Source organism: Ascaphus truei, chromosome 7 (genome assembly GCF_040206685.1).
Source record: "Ascaphus truei isolate aAscTru1 chromosome 7, aAscTru1.hap1, whole genome shotgun sequence".
NCBI lineage: Eukaryota > Metazoa > Chordata > Amphibia > Anura > Ascaphidae > Ascaphus > Ascaphus truei.
The window spans coordinates 57,460,772-57,477,408 of NC_134489.1; the positions used below are offsets into that span (position 1 = coordinate 57,460,772).

Genomic DNA, 16,637 nt, shown 5'->3' on the forward strand with positions numbered 1-16,637 from the left:
TAAGTTTGCATGGTAGGAAGGCAGCTAGACAATAGTTTGACTGCTCATGCTTATGATGTAAAATGATGTTGCAAATATCTTTATAGGCCCCAACCTACTCTACCAGTTTTAATATTTGTGACCATTAAAAATGGGTGGACACAAAAAAAAATGTTGAATAACTTCTTCATCTGTAGGACTTTTTGGAGAAAGAAAGGAACAAAACGACATTATAATATGAATTTACCTCAATGGGGGAAATGTGGCTAACGCCATTGATGCAGCGTTAACTACCATTGACATGAATGACAGGTAAAGCTGGATATGGTGCATTGCCCCCAACATACTTTAGGGAGCCTCCCCCTAAAAATCTTACAGAGGGGATTGTCACGTTAACTCTTCCATTGTCAGAAGGGCCAGCACAATGTGTTACTGGCTCCTCTTGCAGCGAAGGGGTGAAATAGGACTGCACCATTAAGGCTGTGAAATTTCACTACAGCATTTAACATGCCACGTGGGAATGTTTGTGCTGACCTAGCAATCCCTAATGCTAAAAGCATACTGCACAGGGTTCCTTAATAGGAAAGGGATTCTAATACTGTAAACAGTGGCAATGAACATCTGGACACTGTATTCCCTGCTCTCTTCTTCAGTGTCAATGGCTTTGCCCCATGGACTGCAATGGGCTAGATTAATTGCTTTGCAACACAGCAAAACACTAATGTTGTTACCCTGGCAGTATGGAGATGTGCACCTGCTTATACCATCTGTGTGACCTGATGGTGCAAGGCTCATATACCCAGCATGACTGACCTTCATGTTTCTCAGGGACAAAGGCTCATACAAATGATGAGCATCAGATACAAAGGTGCAGCCTTGCTCATCTATAAGCATGTACAGTAGTGGAGATTAAAGATGTGATATATTCTGTACAATTTGTAATAGTTGTTATAGAGGCAATGATAAGTTTAGCCCTTTCGCTGCAAGCGTCTGTGTCTGCAAAATAGTTCATTCCTTTTCGGCTTTAGATCCAAATGCCTTGCTGCAAATGACACAATAAATACCACTATATATATTTTGTAGGAGTCTATCCAGAGGCTAATACGAATCTAAGGAAAGATGTTGAGTTTGAATTTGACAATCTTTTTTGTGCTATCAACTGAGACTCTTTTTGGTGGCATGTTTTTCTCACAGGAGAGTTCTGTGGTTAGTTAAAAATGCACAACTGACTAAGGATCTGCAGTGCTGAAGTTACTGCCCGTGACCTTTGTCTATCGTGAGTGTCCCTGGGATAGACAAAGATAGTCACTGACCAGTATCTGATCCATGGGATGAATAACAGTGTGGTATCCTGACTGAAAGTATGGATGAAGACAATCTTTAACAATAGTACTGGAATTGCTGCAGTAAAGACCTTCCTTACCACTATCCATTAATGAATATGCAATGGTGCTTCACCAAATACATCAACACGGATAGAGCCAAGTATTACAAAAACAATGAGTTGGAATGTTGGTCATTAACAAAGGCCAATGACATTGCCTATACTGATTGGCTTCTCTGCAGGTAGCAACCCGCCTTCTTTTTTCTTCTGGAACTAGGTTATCTTCCAGTTTAGGACCACTGAGGTACTAAGGACTTTGCAAGAGGGAGTGCAAATGTGCTAGGTTTCAAGAACATTTGAGCTGATCAGCTCCCCAGCTTCCACCGCCGCTCCAACAGCATTTATGAGTGCGCCCATGCGTGCGCCCATGCGTGCGCCCAGCCAGGACACATTTTGATATTTCCTGTGGAAAATTTAAAAATGTGTCCTGAATGGATGCACACACGGCCATGCTCAAAAATGCCGGCGGAGAGGTGGTAGCTGGGGAGATGTGCCCTATGAATGAGAAGATCATCAGCTGTGCTCATGATGGCGGTTGCTGGCGAGATAGGGAGATCCTCCGAGGACATTTTAAAATGACGGATGGTGGCGAGGTGACTGGAGGCTAGACAACTGGTGGTGAGTTGTCCTGGTAGCGGATTTTGTCGCTGCCAAGTTACCGTGGCCAAATGTCCCATGTGCCCATAGAGGCATATTCAGTCATTACATCAAATCATTAATTCCTGCATACAAATCATAATTATTAATTGAACGGAGATTAGTTAATTGAGTTCCCCCCTATGTTTTCCAAGCTCTGCAAATAATAAGGCTTTGAAAAAATGTGAGGGGGTGTGTAGGAGACAAGTGCAGAGGTACAACCAGGGAGTCATAGATTGGGGAAATAAACACTGGCATTTATTTAGCCCGTAGCTTCAAAACAATATAGCTTCATGTCAGCAAACCCAAATCAAACCTGTAAGCAGGGGGCTCTTTGTATCAGTCTCCAGGTTTGGGTTGGTGTCCGTGGGGTGCACATTCTGGCGGGTTCCAGGGACCGCTGTGTCTCGGAAAATAGAGGATCTAGTTCTGTGGGATCTCTCTTTGTCAACACACACCTCCCCTGTGCTAGAGAGATCCATGCAGTTTGGTCAGCACACTTTAAACCTGCCTGATGAACCAGGTGGAGACTGGCTAATTGTCTCTAACTACAATTAACTGGCTCCCTGCTAGATTTATCAGCTACAGACAGGCTTCATGTGTGCTGCCTTTGTAACCCAGGGAAAGGCCCTGTGACAAGGTGATAAAGTTTAGAGAAAGTTTAGGTGCAGAAATTAAACTTAAAATGCATGATTTCTGGTACAATATATAATGAAAACATTGTTTAATGGCATTGCCGTTTACTACATTGAGTATAATGGAATAAAACCAACAATATCCCTGTTTCCATATTAGTTAGACCATAGACAGGGCCGTTGACAGCTTTTCCAGTGGACCGAGGACTACAGTTTCCACTGCCCCCCCACCCCCCAGTCGGCGGCCTTGCAAGGCCCCCCTATTGCTCACCTCCTTACTCTCTCACCCACACCCCTTGTCACCCCCTCCTCATATGCATTCCCTCCCCCCCCCAGCCACACACACAATCCCCCCCACAATAATTACCTCCCCACAAAATATATGTCAAAAAACCCACTCCCAAATACATTTAAAAAAAACACCCCCCCCAATACAAACCCCTCCACCCCCAAATACAAAAAACCTTTCCACCCCCTAAATACATGCAAAAATAACTTCCCACTCCCCAAAAACATACACAAAAAGGCCCACAGCTGGGGAGAGCCGGGCCCCGGCAGCCAGACAAAGCAGTTGGGCCCGACCTCTGGCTTAGATTTTTTACTGCTGGGCCCTGACTCTCCCCAGCTGCGGGCTTCCCTCAATGACATTGTCCCATGCAGAGCGCACACTGGACCTCTCTCTCATGCCGGTGTGCGCCAACATCAGAGAGGACGAGCACACACCAAAGTCATAGGCTCGGTGTGGGACAGCGTCAGTGAGGGAGGCCCGCAGCAATGAGATGACCGGCATCTGGGCAAAGAAGTTGGGCCCGGCCAGAAATTGGCCAAGCCCCCCCGCAGCCACCACTGGCCCGGGACACTTGATCCAGCTCTCCCCCCCACCCCCCCCCCTGTCGACAGCCCTCTCTGGCCATGCCCAACCTCCAGTGCAGGCCATGCTCCCCTGTAGCCGTTAGGCCCGGACAGCTGTCCCGGCTCTTCTCCCCTGTTGGCCACCCTGTACATAGAGATGGAAGCAGGTGCAACTCATTCATCCAGCATTTGTCATACTCTGGAAAATCATCTCATCTCATTTTTAAAACCATGAGGTATTTGAAAGTCTTTATTATATACCTCTACTCTTCGAGGCTGTACACATTGAGATCCAGTATTTCATGCTTAGGGGTATATGTATCAACATAGAGAACTATGTGTTTTGACACACAGTTGCGGTATATGTAACAGTATATTACATCCGATGCAGAATTTTAAACTTACGCCGTCTCAGATATGGAGGATTGTAGGGGGCAAGAAAAAGGAAAAAGAATAGCACACAGAGAAGCACAAAGTGATACATCGTATTATAATACGTACACCATGTAACATGTAACTCCTCACCAACTTCTCCTACTGCCGCTCCCTAAGTCGCCAGCCAGGGCTATTGGAGTAATATACTTTGATACTGCACCGACACACTTTATTCGAGCAAATACCCGGTATGTACCTGGCAGATACCTGGAATGCGCCGCTCCTCACCTCTGACAAGCCCCGTTGCATTTGCCTTCCCAGCCTGGGTTCATGCCTGGCTGATGGGCGGCTGATCTGTTAAATGATAATGATTAGGATTTAATAGGCTGCAATGCTTCGCGTGTCTACCAGATGGCATAAATTCATGAATTGTAATGCAGTATATATATATATACTGTGCAGTATTGCAGCCAGCGGGAATAAAATGCTTCAATCCCTGCTTGGAAAATAACTCAATGCACTCGGGCAGAAAACAGTCACAAACCTCAATACACCCGGGTACACCCGAATTCGTGGGACTAGCCAAGCTCGAATAAAGTGTGTCGCCAGTGTACATAGATGCAAAGTGAAAATGCCCCCAGTTTTGTGCCAAAATTGCCTTGATACATAGACCCCTAAGTCTGTTTTAACTCCCAGCACATTTTAGTTACTTCTACAATTGAGAATAAAGGGAATACAACACCTCTTTTGTGATCAATAAAGTCAAGTAGGAAACAGGATGCTTTTAATCCATTATTGTATCTTCAGTTGAAGGCATATGACTGTATGACTGTATTAAGCAGTATCCAATATCAGTTAATGAAACTATTTCCCCTATGTATTAGCATTTTAAAGCTATATCATGCAAATCCCTTACAGTAGATAATTTCTTAAGACTCAGCAATAAATCAGCTCTCAGTTTCTTGGCCTGTAACAAATGCTGAGATCAAGGAAATTAGAACCACAATCATCAGCATTTTGTCAACATCAACATTGTTATGTGGGGTTTAAGCACTGGGGTCTATTAGGCTGCAGAATTATTGGCTGCACATATGTTCCCCACATTCAACTTGTTCTGTTGTATGGGGCCGTCCCAATGGTAAGGATGCTTATCAGCATGGAATTAGTTCCAACTAGTACTTTTGAAAGCTCCAGATATTTTTGAAAGCAGCAAAAGATGTGGAATATTATATGTATTTTTTTTTTTTTTAATAACAGGTCTATAGTATTAGATAATAGTGACCTTTGTGGGTTTTTTTGTTTGTTTGTTTGTTTGTTTGTTTCAACTCAATGCCATTTTTAATGAGTTTTAAAACATCCTTTAATTTCTATAGCAGGTTTTAACCCACCTCCCAAGAAGTGCAAGATTTTTGCAACACTTTCCTGTTTGGGATCATTTGTTGCAAATGTTCCCAGCAATTTATGCTCTGAACTGTAACATAGTAATAGATGAGGTTGAAAAAAGACATACATCCATCAAGTTCAACCTATGCTAAATTTAGACGACAGATACTTTTCCTATATTTGTATTTGCTGTATATTAATTCAGAGGAAGGCAAATTAAAAACCCCACTGAAATACTGTATCATCTACTGATATCTCATAAGGAGAGAAATGAATTCCTTTCTGACCAAATATTGACAATCGGATTAATCCCTGGATCAACATTCTTCCCATGTTTACTTATTTGGCATATCCCTGTATACCTTTCCTTTCTAAAAAGATGTCCAACCTTTATTTAAAGATATGTATTGTATCTGCCTTCACAGTCTCCATGGGTAATGAATTCCACATTCTAACTGCCCTTACTGTAAAGCAGTGGTGCGCAAACTTTTCCCCCTGCCTGCTCTCCCCCCCTGCTCTGGCTTCCCACCCCCCCCCCCCCCCCCCCCCAGCTTGGCTCTAGCGTCAAATGGCAACGCGATGTAACATGACCCCACGGCGTCATTTGCTGCTGGTTGCCATGGCGATGCAGCACCCAACACCAAGGTAAGGACATTTACAGAGGCCTCACGCTGTCCCCCGGCATTTAATTGAAATGCCTTTGAGGAAGCGCGAGCCTCTGTAGCCGCCGCATGCCCCCTAGAACATCTTGCATCCCCCCTGGGTGGCGCGCCCCCCACTTTGCGGAACCCTGGTGTAAAGAACCCTTTCCTTTGTTGCTGGTGATATCTCCTTTCATCCAACCTTAAGGGATGGCCCCGAGTCCTTTGTACTGCCCGTGGGATGAATAGTTCTTTTGAAAGCTCCTTGTATTGTCCCGAATATATTTGTATATAATTGTCATATTCCCTCTTAGACGCCTCTTTTCTAATGTAAACAAATCTAATTTAGATAGCATCTGCTCATAAATAAGATTTTCCATCCCCTTTATTAATTTGCTGACTCTTCTCTGGAATTTTTCTAGTTCCATAATGGATTTTTTAACGGAGTGGTGCCCAAAGCTGTACTCCATATTCAAGGTGTGGTCTTACTAATGTTTTATAAAGGGACAGAATTATGTTTACTTCCCTTCCATCCATTGCCCGTTTGATGCAAGATAAGATCTTGTTTGCCTTTGCAGCTACTGCATGACATTGGGCACTATTGCTAAGCCTGCTGTCTACAAGCACTCCTAAATCCTTCTCAATCAAGGATTCTCCTAATGTATCCCCATTTAATTTGTAAGTTGCCTGTTTATTCTTCTTTCCCAAATAAGTAACCTTACATTTATCTGTATTAAAACTCATCTGCCATTTACCTGCCCAAGTTTCCAGTCTATCCAAGTCCTTCTGGAGAGAAATTACTCTGCTTCTACTACCTTACACAATTTAGGGCCTCATGCTATAAGCAGCGATAAGCCTCTTACCGCCATCTTATCGTAAAGAAAGCCTACTGCTATTCAGTAAGACCCGATAAGATGGCGATAAGAGCAAAAATCGCTGCTTTTTTTGCAGAAAAAAAACCCACAAAATGGGCGGCGATAAGCCACTTATTGCCAGCTTCTCAAACTCGCTCAATTCTATACTGTTAAGCTTATCGAGGCTGATCGCCACTCTAGAATGGAGACTTCCTCTCCAAATCGCCTCGCCACAAAAAAGTTGGCAAGAAGGTGGGGAGAAGCTGCCGATAAGCGGCGAGACAGGACTTAGAAAATAAAATGCTTTTTTCCTGCATCGGATTGATGCCGGGAGTCTCTGGAACTGATACCCATTAATATCAGCACCGGAGACCCCCGGCATGAATCCCATGCACTAAAAATGCATTTACAGGCAACTTCATTACCTTAGCAGCTAACCACTAAGGCAATGAAGGGGTTAACCACTAGTACCATACTTATTGTAAATAGCGGGGGTGGGTGATGGTGGTATTTGGCCCTTGGTGGGTTTTTAGGCCTTGTGGGGGCATTGCGTATGGTCTTAACCACTTCATAACCTTAGTGGTTAATACCGCTAACATAATGAAGGGGTTAACCCATCTTCTTACCCACCTGGTAGGCCTAAACACCCATCCTTGGGGCTACTACCCCCTTCAACCCCCACCCGTACCCACAATAAAAAAAATACACACAACAGCCTACTACCCACCTCCTAGGTCCCCAATAAACAAGACAATATCTAATAAACAACAATACACAACCCACCCACCCCTGTGTCTCCACTTATAACCATTATTTATTTTTTTACACACAGGATTAATACCACAGGCCGGCAGGGGTCCCTGGGTGGTCCCCACTGGTGTCCGCAGGCCCCACAGTACCCATGGGTTCCCATGGGTGTCTGCGGGCCCTCGGGTGGTCCCCGTTAGGCTCTGTGGGCCTCCATGTGGTCCCCGTGGGTCCCCGCTGGCCTGTGGTACCATTCCTGTATTTAAAAAAAATAAAACATGGCCTACATTTCAATAAATACACCTACATCTCCCCCCCCACACACATACAGTACAGTAATGGGCAAAATAACTATTATCCAGATATGGATAATAGATTATTTGCCCATTATTAAACACAACATTAGCCATGCAGCATAAATAAAGTAAATAAAACCGTTCTACTTACCCCTGCCAATGTGAAGGGCGTCCTCGTCAGCATACTGCAGGGCCATGTCCTTCGTTGTCAGAAAGCATACATAATAAATACAATCTAATGGCCGCTAACCCCTTTATCACCGTAGCGGTTAATAACCGCTATAGTAATTAAGGGGTTAACCAACCCTCCCCCCTACCCACCCGGGAGGCCTAACCACCCACCCTGGACCCACTATACCCACCCTGTACCCATTTAGTGGCATAGTATTACATCATACCCATATAATATGAGTATGAAAAACTACTATAGCAGTCAATGGTCACACTAATACAAAAGCATGAATGTCAAAAATACACAAGAATAAAACAGATATATCAAGCACATAAACACCCATAAACAAAAATTCAAAGCACTAGCCAACGAATCAATTAATTTAATAAAACCACTAATAAATCAATTAAATAAATCACACCACTAGCCCCAAATTAAATGTAATAGCTAAAACCACTAACCACCACAACAATTAATTAATACAACCACTAGACAACACCAATTTAAACCAGTAGCCAACAAAATACATCATTAAATAAAAACATGACGCAGGACATTTACATGCAAAGGAGATACTGGACCATTACTGTACTGTATGTGTTTGGTGGGGGAGGGGGGGTTGGAGTGGGGGGAGGTGTATTTATTGAAATGTAGGCCATGTTTATTTTTTTTTAATACAGGATTGGTACCGAAGGCCAGCTGGGACCCACGGGGACCACCTGAGGATCCCCGGACGCCCACAGGGACCACCAGAGGACCTACGGACACTTGCGCGGAGGAACCGGGGGCCCCAAAGCTCTGGGGGATCTGCAGGGACCACCCGAGGGCCCACAGACACCTATGGGAACCACCGAGGGCCCCCAGACACCCATGGGCACAACCCCAGGACCCCCAGACACCCGCAGTAACCACCTGGAGGCCCACGAAGCCTAGCGGGGACCACCCAAGGGCCCCCCAGACACTGTGGGAACCCCTCGGGGTGCACTGTGGGGCCTGCGGACACCTGTGGGGACCACTCGGGGACCCCACCGGCATGTGGTATTAATCCTATTGTCTAAAAAAAATAATCATGGTATTATTGTGGGGGCACAAGGGGTGAGTGGGTTGTGTATTGTTGTTTATTAGATATTGTAAATGTATTGGGGGCCTAGGAGGTGGGTAGTGGGGCTGTTCTGTGTGTTTGTGTTTATTGTGGGTAGCGGGGGTGGGTAAAGGGGATATTAGCCCCAAGGATGGGTGTTTAGGCCTACTGGGTGGTAGCGGGAGGGGTTAACCCCTTCATTACATTAGCGGTATTAACCGCTAAGGTAATGAAGGGGTTAAGTCCACCCGGAAGACCCGCGTATGGTTTAAACACCCATCAAGGGTCAAATACCACCTTCACCCACAATAAACATGGCACTGGTGTTTAACCCCTTCATTGCCTTAGCGGATATCCGCTAAGGTAATGAAGCTGTTTTAATGTCATTTTTATTAATAGTGTGCGGGACCAGGGGGTTTCCGGCGCAGAACCGCATTGATTTCAGGTCCGGGGACTCCCTGCTTCCAGAGATAAAGGCCCCGTTATGGGGTGCCGGTATCTCCTTTGCATGTAAATGTCCCGCGTCACATAGCTGGGACATTTCAATGCATAGGAGATACTGGCACCCCATAACGAGGCCTGTATCTCGGGAAGCAGGGGGTCCCCGGACCTGAAATCAACGTGGTTCTGCTCCGGAGACCCCTTGCTCATCTGAACTAGTAATAAAATTAAAATTTAACAACTTTCATTTACGGCGAGATTTGAGCAGACAGAGACGGCTCTCTCTCTCTGCAGCAGAAAGAACTCGCCGGGTGAGCCCTTCTCAGAGGGCCGATCATCTCGGCGCCGGCTACTCGCCATTTGATGAAATGTTGCTAACACTGGTATTTGGGCCTTTCTGCATACCGAGATAGCAACGCTGTCAAAAATGACGATTTAAAAAACGTGGCGATTGTTTCTATTGGACTTTACTGCATGAGGCCCTGTGTGTCATCAGCAAAGATGGAGACTTTGCCCTCTATACCAACTTGAAGATCATTAATAAACAAGTTAAAAAGCAGGGTCCCAGTACCGATCCCTGAGGTACTCCGCTCACAACTTTAGCCCAACCCGATAAAGTTCCATTTACGCAGCTCTCTGTTGTCTATCCTTCAACCAGTTTTCAATCCAGGCGCAAATATTTGTACCTTAGTAATATAAGGATACATTGTTGCTGCTGAGTTACACTGACTGAAGCAGCCATTATGCTAGGCACACAATCAGGATTTTGACAGATTTATAACAGGAGCACCAAATGATTGCCATCTTAGGTAATAACGTAGAATTATACATTGTCACATGCTTTACATATACAAATAAGAAAAAAAACAAAGAAAACATTTTTGCATCAAGTCTGACAATGATACTTTGACCTATGGGTGTCAGCTTTTGATTTTTTGAACATGAACAGAAGGTTGGGCGCAGTTAAATGGCACCCATATGATATTGGTAAATTAACTTCATTTTGAGCAGAACCTCTAATCCCCTTTGCTGCCCAAAAGAGCAACAGCTGATTACTTGAAGTGACAGCCTCTCTAGCTCTCTAAAATCTTTGCCTGTCTCTGCCCCTTCTAAGACACTCACTGTAGGGGCTACGGCAATATCAGCCAAAGTAGCAATAAGGAATTTCATTCAAAAACAGCACAACTGGCCTCTCCGGCTGATACAGACAAAGCCCCATTCTCGATCGACAACAGCCCGATCGGCAGATATAGACTAATCCCTTTAGGGGGTTATTCCTTAAACTGGATAGTGCCAATCAGGGCACAGAAACTCCCATTGACTTGATCGGCATTGTTGCAGTTCAATAAATAACTTATTTAGGCTCATATTTACTTAACAGTGCTACACCATAAGACATCTAATATGCAATTATAATGAATGTTCCTAAGTTTCCTGAGCCCTGTTTAATACTGTAAATATAACCCATAGACGTTTCCTCAAAACCATAGGAAAATTGCAGCACTGCTCCAGTGATAAATATCCAGTTTTGCTAATTCACTCTTACTTAAAACATGCTGAAGCAGGAAAGTTGGAGCAGCACATGCCGAGTCAGCACACGGCTTCCTTTTTGCAGCCCCAGCACACACCTTTGCACAGAAGAAATACAATCCTTCCTTTTTATCTCGCTCTTCGCTCTGCTTATTTCCAGATCTGGCTGCTGTGCCAGCACGAGGACATCGTACGGATCACACTGTGCTAGATTGGACACAATGTGCCAGGCACATCGTACAGAGCGGTGGATTTACATATAAACTAAATAAGCTACAGCTCAGGGCTTTGCAATTTGAGGGGCCTCCAAATATTATAATTCTTTTCTATAATATATTTGAGGGGCCCCATAAATCCAAAGGGTCCATTCATGCTAAAAAAAAATTAATTAGAATAAAGTCAATAGTGGTTTGAATCTTTTGTAACAAAAGTTGAATGTACGTTAAAAGCAACCTACGTCATGTAAAGAAACGCCGGACAACAGCGACTCGACCCAATGTCACAGAAGAACATAATGGTTTATTTAGTTCTTTCCTTCGTCCTTCATATGCACAGTCCCTGTTATGTTTAAATTCTAGAAATGGACTCTCACACCCCTTTCAATTGTGAGGAGTACTCAAAACAGTTTATGGCAGTTACCCTGCCCACAATATTTGGGGATTTTTTTGTATACGGGCCTCGTCTTTATCATATCTCAGTGCCTCGCATAGTGTTAATCCAGCACTGTGTACAGCTGTAGCAAGAATCGCTATTCCTAGTGATAACACCACATATCCAGCTGTAACTCAGAATAACAGAGAGTTTCCATAGGATTTCATGGCAATGTTGGTGCAGAGTATTACAGCATATACCACCAGATGGAACAATGGAACTGGCTACATCTGTATAAACAAGTGGACATTCCCATTTTTGTTTGTTGGTATATTATTATCCTTATGGATAAGCGGTTACATGTATTTAGCATTTATTGTACATGCAAGATAACTATTTATTTTGCAATTCTTACACCTCAATAAAACATTGTAAGCTGCTAAGGTAATGCAGCTGTCTGTAAATGTATTTTTATTGCATAGTATTGAAGTCGGGGGTCTCCAGAGCTGATATTAATGTGTATCAGCTCTGGAGACTCCCGGCATCATTTCAATGCAGGAAAAATAAAAATTGTGTCTAAGTCCCCTTCTCAAATCCCATCCCGGCACCCTTGGGGTGGCGAGGTGAGATCTTTAATAAACTTGCAATTTCAGAGCCCCGATGAGATTATCAAGGCTACTAGAATAGCGTGATTTTATCAAAATGGCGCTATTTTGCTGTTTGGCAGCTCCCGCTCTGTGAGTTTGGCCAGGAGTGACAATGCTCGGAAAAATGCACTCCCCGTCCAAGTTTGGCAACTCATTGAGACTTTCCGAATAGCAACCTTGCCAAATTGTGCGAGAACTGTTCAAAAACCTTGATGAATTGGTTATCAAACCTACTAGAATAGGCCCCAAAGAGTTAACTTGTTACAGCTCAATAGAGCAATGTTTGGAAACATGTTGTGGTAAATGGAAGACACACTTACTTGTTCAATGTCAGGTCAAGGATGAACTTGGAGCAAAACGCCTCAATCTGGAAACTTGCCTGGGCGAGATGCACAGCCTGTAAATATGAAAGGAGAAGGGGAACCTTTATCTTCTCTTGCATTCATCAACCACATCCCTCTTCCCAAACAGAGGTCAAAAGAAAGAATATCAATGTGAACTACAAGTGTCTACAATTCTTTGCCTGTGTTATGCAGCACTCTACTTTACAGCCTGAGGGGTTTGTCATGGGAATCAAATGAAGTTTAAAAGTCTTGTCACCATAAAGCAGTAAGTAATGCAAAAAAAAAAAAAAAAGACATATGTCCATTAAGTTTATCCTATGTTAAAGTCTAATTGGGCTAGAAAATTATCATATATTTGTACAGTATATTGTTCTAGAGGAAGCAACCCCCCCCCCCCAAAAAAAAACCAGTGAAACATTTGTCAATTAGGACTTATAAGGGGAGGAATCCTCCCTGACCCCAGTAATAGCAAGCAGATATTTCCCTTCCTACAGTATGTTTGAACTTTTTTTGCATATTGGTATAGCTTTTGTTTCTTATAAGATGTCAAGCCTTTCCTATGTATAAACTGTATCTGCAATTACAATCTCCATGGGTGGCAGGACAGGGTGGGCATTTTCACTTGTGTTTTGTTTTTTTATTCTTTTTTCACCAAAACTCAATTTGTTGGGATTTGGATTCAGATTTTTCCCAAATTATGGGAGGCGGATGGGGCGGGGGGGGGGATGACTATACAGCCGGAAAAGCATAACAAACGCTTACAATAAGTATGAAATCATAAACACAATACGTAAACTAATATAATTAGATATTCTTTTAAATAATTTTAAAAGGTACGTCAATAAATACCTAGAAATGGGCACTTGTCCCAGTGTTCTGGTTTTGGTTCTGAAAATCTTAAAGGTTTGGGGTTTTCAGTTTGGTTTCACAATCTTTAGGGTTTTGGTTTTGTATTTGTTTTGGGAAGGTAAGGTTCCGGTGGGTTCTGATTTTACATACCAGTTTTGCCCATCTCTAGTGGTAAATTCCCTAAACCTTTGCTACTTGTAAAATCTCCTCTTCTCTAAGGCTGAGTCCATAGAGGGGGAAGCCGCGCTCCTCTGCGCTGACGCTGAGGCTCGCCTGCTCGGTCAGGAGCGATTCCATGGACAGGCCGGCGAGCCAGCGTGCACGATCGGGAGGCGGGAGGAGGCGGGGCAGTGACATCGCTGGGCCAATAGCCCGCGAAGTGCCAACGTCAACGTCACGCCGTCGTGACGCTACTTCGCGCTGATTGGGTGTTTTCAGCAGACAGCGCGCTGAGTTTCGGCTGTCGGGTGAAAATCCCTGCGCCTCAGCACGCCTGCGGACGCTCGCGGGAGCCTCCTCTCAAGACATCCTCATTGAGGATGACGGGGCTCATCGTGGAGCGTCCACACGGCTCAGCGAGGCTTCCCCCTCTATGGACCCAGCCTAAGATGTAAGATCAAGGGATCATCATGTCATTGCAATGTCTGTGTTAAGTACGATAACACTAATCTTAGCAACGAAGTGCTATTTTAATTGAAAACATTGTAAATGTTAAAAGTCAGGAGTTCTCTACCCACTGATACAAAATAATGAGAATGAGATTAGGAGAGACTTTAACCACTTCTGCACCAGAGGGCCCGGAATGCATTGCTGTTAAATGGCAAGGGGCTAAATTATCCTCAGTTAGTGGGTTACAACTTTGCATTGCATCTCACACCTCGTCTTACACTAAATAAATGTGCTGCTTCAGAAGCAGCCCTTCTAGCTGCCTAGGCAATGGACGGCCATGACCAGGGGGAGCGGGGAGCGCTCACTCTGCTCCTGGCTGTGACGGTTTTATCTCCTCTCCCTTCGTCAGAATTTAGGGTAAGGCCTACATTCATTAATAGTTTACAGCGGAGGCCTTGTCCTGCCCGGTACACTTCCTCCTCCCACCCCCGGTTGCCAGGCTTGCCCGGGAGGGCGGTGGATGTGGGGGGAAGCGGGGATGTAGCTGAAGTTCAGGGAGAGGGATAACATGTGCAGGGCTAAGGTCCTGTCCTCCCTGGTGGCTTCCCCCTTCCACCCCCCGTTGCCTGGCTGCCCTGCTCGGTAACTGACATCACCCTCTTAAAAATCAGGATCACTTTTTTAAACAAATCTATTGACCACATTGACTAGGGCCTAGGCTAACCCTCTTTAAAAAAAAATCATACATTTCATACATACAGCAGCGGCAGCTCTTATTCGAGCAAATGCCGCTGGCTGAATGAGGCTGGGAAGCGGGTAGCCGCGGCGCGTGGCGGCGCACTGTGACGTCACGGTCACAAGCGCGCCCGGCTTCCCCGTCTTCCCCGGCTTCCCCAGGCTTCCCCGACACCCCTGGAGTTCAAATCTAGGTAAGCGGGGGTGCGGGGAAGCAGAGGGGCAGAGTAGAAGCCGGGTTCGGGGTGTCTTTGGGGGGGTAATTGCGCGCGATGTGGAGGGGGGGTGCGTGGGGGAAACGCGGCGGCGCGCGTTTCTGACTGGCGGCAGCTGGGGTAGATCCCGGCATGCCGCCGGCATTTACTCGAATAAAAGATGTCGCTACTGTATGTAACCCCCCCATTGGGATTACTAGGGCTTTAAGGTGTTAACTGTGTTAGCCCACACAGAGTAATGCCCCCTCACAATCACATGGTGCCAGGAGACTAGGCAGAATCCTATCCCAGCCCTCTTCTGCCCAGTGATAGTGATGTCATTGCCAGATATATACTATATACAGGCATACCCCAGTTTAAGGACACTCACTTTAAGTAGTCTCGCGAGTAAGGACATATTGCCCAATAGGCAAACGGCAGCTCACGCATGCGCCAGTTAGCCCGTCCTGAACAGCAATACCGGCTCCCTACCTGTACCGAAGCTGTGTGCAAGCGGGGAGACTATAGAGCCTGTTACAAATGCGTTATTTACATCAGTTATGCACGTATATGACGATTGCTGTACAGTACATACATCGATAAGTGGGAAAAAGGTGGTGCTTCACTTTAAGTACATTTTCACTTTATATACATGCTCCGGTCCCATTGCATACGTTAATGCGGGGTATGCCTGTAGAGAGTAGAGGCTTCTGGAAAGTCAGGTCTCAGGAGGAGTCGCAGGTGAGGCCCCTCACTGTGAATAGTGTATAAAGGTTTATAATATAGATCTGTCTAGTATATGGTAAGGATTCCCTTGATTGTTTTCTACTTTGGGACAGTGCCCTGTTAGCATCACCTGGAATGGCTCCACACTACTATAAAGATTCACAGAGAGACAGCCTATGGCCAGAGGGGGCTCCCCAGGCCACAGTCCAGAGGCATAGTTGACCAGCCCCATCGGAGGGGCCATAATTGACTCTCACCCAGAAGGCCATGCAACAGTATTTAGTACAAGAGACAGATGCCATGCCATGTAAGATGAACACCGCTCCCCCCCCCCTCGCTTCACAGGTCCGAGTGTGTGAGAGAGAGAGGGGGTGTGAGTGAGAGAGGGGGGAGTGTGTGAGTGAGAGAGGGGGGAATGGTTGAGAGAGAGTGTAGGGAAGAGTGTTAGAGAGAGGAGGAGTGTGTGATAGAGAGGAGGTGTGTGATAGAGAGGAGGTGTGTGTGTGTGTGTGTGTGTGTGTGTGTGTGTGTGTGTGTGTGTGTGTGTGTGTGTGTGTGTGTGTGTGTGTGTGTGTGTGTGTGTGTGTGTGTGTGTGTGTGTGGTGTGTGTGTGTGGTGTGTGTGTGGAGTGTGTGTGTGGAGTGTGTGTGTGGAGTGTGTGTGTGGAGTGTGTGGAGTGTGTGTGTGGAGTGTGTGAGAGGGGGGTGAGAGAGGGGGGTGAGAGAGGGAGGTGGGAGAGGGGGGTGAGAGAGAGAGGAGAGTGGGGGAGAAAGAGAAGGGGAGTGTGTGACAGAGAGGGGGGAGTGTATGCGAGAGGAGGGGAGTGTGTGACAGAGAGGGGGGAACTTGCAGGGTCTGCCGACAGGGCGGACACCTCCCACCCCCGCCTGCCGCTCAACAACTCGGGCCTGGGTGTAGACTTTATAATAAAAGGCA

The 16,637-nt window shown here is 45.4% G+C and overlaps 1 protein-coding gene across 4 annotated transcripts in view; it reads right to left on the reverse strand.

Annotated features, from left to right (window-relative positions):
- Positions 1 to 16,637, reverse strand: part of ADAM23 (ADAM metallopeptidase domain 23) — a 142,526-nt gene that overhangs the window by 90,221 nt on the left and 35,668 nt on the right. For all 4 annotated transcript variants that reach the window (XM_075608535.1, XM_075608533.1, XM_075608532.1 and 1 more), the window contains exon 3: positions 12,565 to 12,641. In XM_075608535.1, coding sequence (XP_075464650.1) covers positions 12,565 to 12,641 — 77 coding nt within the window. The remainder of the gene's footprint in view (positions 1 to 12,564; positions 12,642 to 16,637) is intronic.